Here is a 3637-nt window from a genome sequence, read left to right on the forward strand (position 1 = left end):
TTTTATTTATATTTAATATTTTATATATATATCTAAAGATTCAATATGACAGAAAATTTTAAAATTTTTGAAATTAAACAGGGGAACTCTCGTGGCGTATGTAGGCAGGCCGTGGCCCTGACCAAAGCCCGCCTACCGCTACAACCGGGGCATTGTTTAGCTGCTGAAAATTTTTAGATTTGATTATTGTTATATTTTTATTTGTATTTGATAATTATTATCTAATTATAGATTAGCTAGATTTAAAAAATTCATCGTATAAATTATACACGAACTATATAATTAATTTTTTTAATTTATATTTCATACTCTATATATATACGTCTAAAAATTCTATATGACGAAAAATCTTTAAAAAATTTGAGAAATTTTTGGAAACAAACAGGCCTGGACCGAGTGATGACGAGCAAAGAGCAGAGGATGCCCACGCGCCGCGGACCCCGTCCAGTCCACCCTCAAGTCCACGTCACTACGCCACGGCTCCACGCCACCGCCACCGCCCGCGCAAACAAAAAGCCCGCGACCAAGTCCGTGTCCGTCCACCTCTGCTCTGCGCTCCGTCGTCATCCCCGGCTTTCCCCCACCAAAAGCCAAAAACCATGCCACCTCCTGCCAGCTAGTCCCCACTCCCCACCTGCCTCCTGCCCCAAGCACAGCGGCACACCGGAGGGACACCACCGCACGCGCGCGACGCCGCAGCACAGCAACAGGACCATGGCGGCTCTGCCGCCCTTCTCGCCGCGGCGGCCCTTCTCGTCGCCGTGCTTCATCCTCTGCTTCCTACTCGGCTTCGTCGCGGGCCTCTTCCCCTTCGCGCACCGCCACCTCCACCTCGACCTCCACCACCTCCCGCTCCCGGTCCCGGACCCTCCTCCTACTCCTCCTCCTGCCGCGCCGACCCAGGCGGCCCCGACTCCGCCGCCGACGACGACGACCCTGATCGTCGTCACGCCGACCCGCGCGCGCCCGCTGCAGGCGTACTACCTGCACCGCCTCGCGCACACGCTCCGCCTCGTGCCCCAGCCGCTGCTCTGGCTCGTCGTCGACCGCGGCGCCGCCACGCGCGAGACCGCCGCCCTGCTCCGCGGCTGCGGCCTCATGTACCGCCACCTCCCTTCCTCCCACCGCGGCGACGCGCCCGATGATGCTCGCCGGAGAGGGGCGACCCATGAGCACCCGGCGGAGCGCGGCCTGCAGCGGCGCCAGAGGAACGCGGCGCTCGACCACATCGAGCACCACCGCATCCACGGCCTCGTCTACTTCGCCGACGAGGACAACGTGTATTCCCTTGACCTCTTCCATCAGCTTCGCGGCATAAGGTAACGCACATCAGGCTTCTCTTAGTTTTCCTTTTCCCCCTCGCTCTTACGTACACGCATTCGCGATCTTATTTCAAATTAGAGTCGATTGAGTTGCTATACAGCAATTCTGTATTGGAATTTGAAACTCATTGTGATCTTTCTACGTTACCTAGGAGTTTTGGCACCTGGCCAGTCGCAATGCTGGGCGTGGGCAAGAGCAAGACACTTCTGGAAGGGCCAGTTTGTGACAGCAGCCAGGTGGTAGGATGGCACACGAACGAGAGGGACAAGAGGCAACGAAGGTTTCATGTGAATACTTCGGGCTTTGCTTTCAATAGCAGTATGCTCTGGGATGCCGACAAGAGGGCTCATCAGGCGTGGAATTACATCCGGCTGCTGGACACGGTCAGAGATGGGTTTCAGGTAAGGCTCCTGCTCATGTCCCCGTCGAAAAGTTCCATTTCTGAGAATAGGAGTATACGCGTTGCTCATAAAATAGCCTGGTCAATTTTTCGGTGACAAGTGCAGTAGATTGGGATGAGCATTTTGTTTTTGCCTGCTTTGATTACGCGTTCGGCAAGGCCCTGATTGAATTGCTCCTATTTTTGCATTCCCTGATATTTGCAGTTACTAACTCATAAAGTCAGAATTGCTTGGCCTTCCTTGGATGTGCACGATTGTATAAGATTTACTGTGCTCAAAGCCATGTCCATCCAAATTTTGTGTGAATCATACTAAATTTGTTCTAACCCTGTCAATTACCTGTATATTGATTCAATTCAATATACAGAGACTTCTGGGCTCTCTTACTTCTCAATAGCTTCAGTGATTAATCTCATTTGTGCACACTTGATTGACCACTTGATGCGTCTCCACCTTATACCTGGCAAGTTTTTAGAGTGAATCCACATGGTGCAATGTCTGCATTGTGTCATTGTACTCGGTTAAAGGGAGATGGAACCAAGAGATATTTATACCTTTTCAATCAACGCAAAAAGTAATTATCCTAGGAAACTATACAAAGCTTTTTTTTTCTTCAGCATGTAGTCCCTCTCTGCTGTATATTGTGGAAGATTTTACCCTGCACAAAGCAATTATGCGCATAGCTACTGAGATTAATGCAGCAAAAAACATTCTTCCTATGTCATCGCCGTATATTTTATTGTGAAATTAAATTCTATTTATACCTACATTCACATTAGTAATGTCTGTGCTCTATCTGATTGATAAACAATGATACATACAGGCAACAACATTTGTAGAACAGCTTGTAGAAGATGAAACTTATATGGAGGGCATACCAACTGGTTGTTCAAAAATTATGAATGTTAATCTTCATCTAGAAGATAAACATCTTGTATATCCAAAGGGATGGCAAATGACAGAAAACCTGGATGTATTAATTCCTCTCTGAGCCAGAACAGAGGCAGACCAGCCTGCAGGTAAAAACTTGATCATTTTGCAAATGTTTCTCATTAATGATTTAAATAGCATCGTTTTTATGTAATTTATGTTTCATACATTAATGTTGTGAAACTTAGATATCTTTCTTATATCTTGGTTGTGGTTTATCATGTCTTTTGTTTTGCCAAATATACAGAAAGCTTAGGATTGGTTGACAGATGTCATTGTACTTCAGCATTTGTTTTTTGTTAAGATGATTGATTTTTAATGTGTGGTGTGTCTGTCTGTTCCTCCAGCTTCAGCAATCGAGCACATGGAAACGGCCGAGCATGACGTATGTGGCATGTGTCAAACTGAAGAAAGTCGTGGGTCACCGGAGGTTTAGGTTAGGTGTACATTACCAAAGGAAATATGCACTTAACTTTCACAGATTTGTTTGCAGCAAAGAGCTCAAAAAATACGATTAGGTACACGAATACATCATACAAGAGGATCTTAGGTTCAGAGTAGGGCCTTAGCCTTTGTGAACATTTAAGGTAAATACATCTAACTTGAAGTGAATGTGGTGACTACTTTTATGTACCACTAGAGACTAGAGATAACATTGGTTAATTAGTTTGAATTATATACATGCATTGCTACATATCATGGTTTATTTGAAGGGGAGATAAGCAAATACTAAATTCGTTTTAAATTATAATTTGTTTGACTTTTTAGACCTCAAGTTTGATCACTCGTCTTATTCAAAAAATTATGCAAAATATCACTTTTTTTATTGTAGCTTACTTTATTAACAAAAGTTCTTCATTGACTTAAATTTGACTATGCTTGGACAAACTTTATGAATAAGATAAGTGGTCAAACTCGGGGTAGAAAAAGTTAAATGAATTATAATTTTGAACAGAGGGAGTAGTTGAAAGAACCATAGCTGT

At 44.9% G+C, this 3637-nt stretch overlaps 1 protein-coding gene across 1 annotated transcript; it reads left to right on the forward strand.

Annotated features, from left to right (window-relative positions):
- LOC8054659 (probable glucuronosyltransferase Os10g0205300) lies at window positions 556–3366 on the forward strand. Its single transcript, XM_002455407.2, has 4 exons — window positions 556–1319; window positions 1475–1724; window positions 2548–2743; window positions 3002–3366. The coding sequence occupies exons 1-3, from the start codon at window positions 715–717 to the stop codon at window positions 2713–2715; spliced, it is 1023 nt and encodes a 340-aa protein (XP_002455452.1). The 5' UTR covers window positions 556–714; the 3' UTR covers window positions 2716–2743; window positions 3002–3366.

Source organism: Sorghum bicolor, chromosome 3 (genome assembly GCF_000003195.3).
Source record: "Sorghum bicolor cultivar BTx623 chromosome 3, Sorghum_bicolor_NCBIv3, whole genome shotgun sequence".
In the NCBI taxonomy this organism is placed as follows: domain Eukaryota; kingdom Viridiplantae; phylum Streptophyta; class Magnoliopsida; order Poales; family Poaceae; genus Sorghum; species Sorghum bicolor.

What these genes read in the sequence shown, in the direction of transcription:
- LOC8054659 (XM_002455407.2), top strand. Translation starts at nt 715, where the DNA reads ATGGCGGCTCTGCCGCCCTTCTCGCCGCGGCGGCCCTTCTCGTCGCCG. An exon ending in CATCAGCTTCGCGGCATAAG is followed by an intron (nt 1,320 to 1,474) that starts GTAACGCACATC and finishes TACGTTACCTAG; the next exon opens with GAGTTTTGGCACCTGGCCAG. An exon ending in CGGTCAGAGATGGGTTTCAG is followed by an intron (nt 1,725 to 2,547) that starts GTAAGGCTCCTG and finishes TGATACATACAG; the next exon opens with GCAACAACATTTGTAGAACA.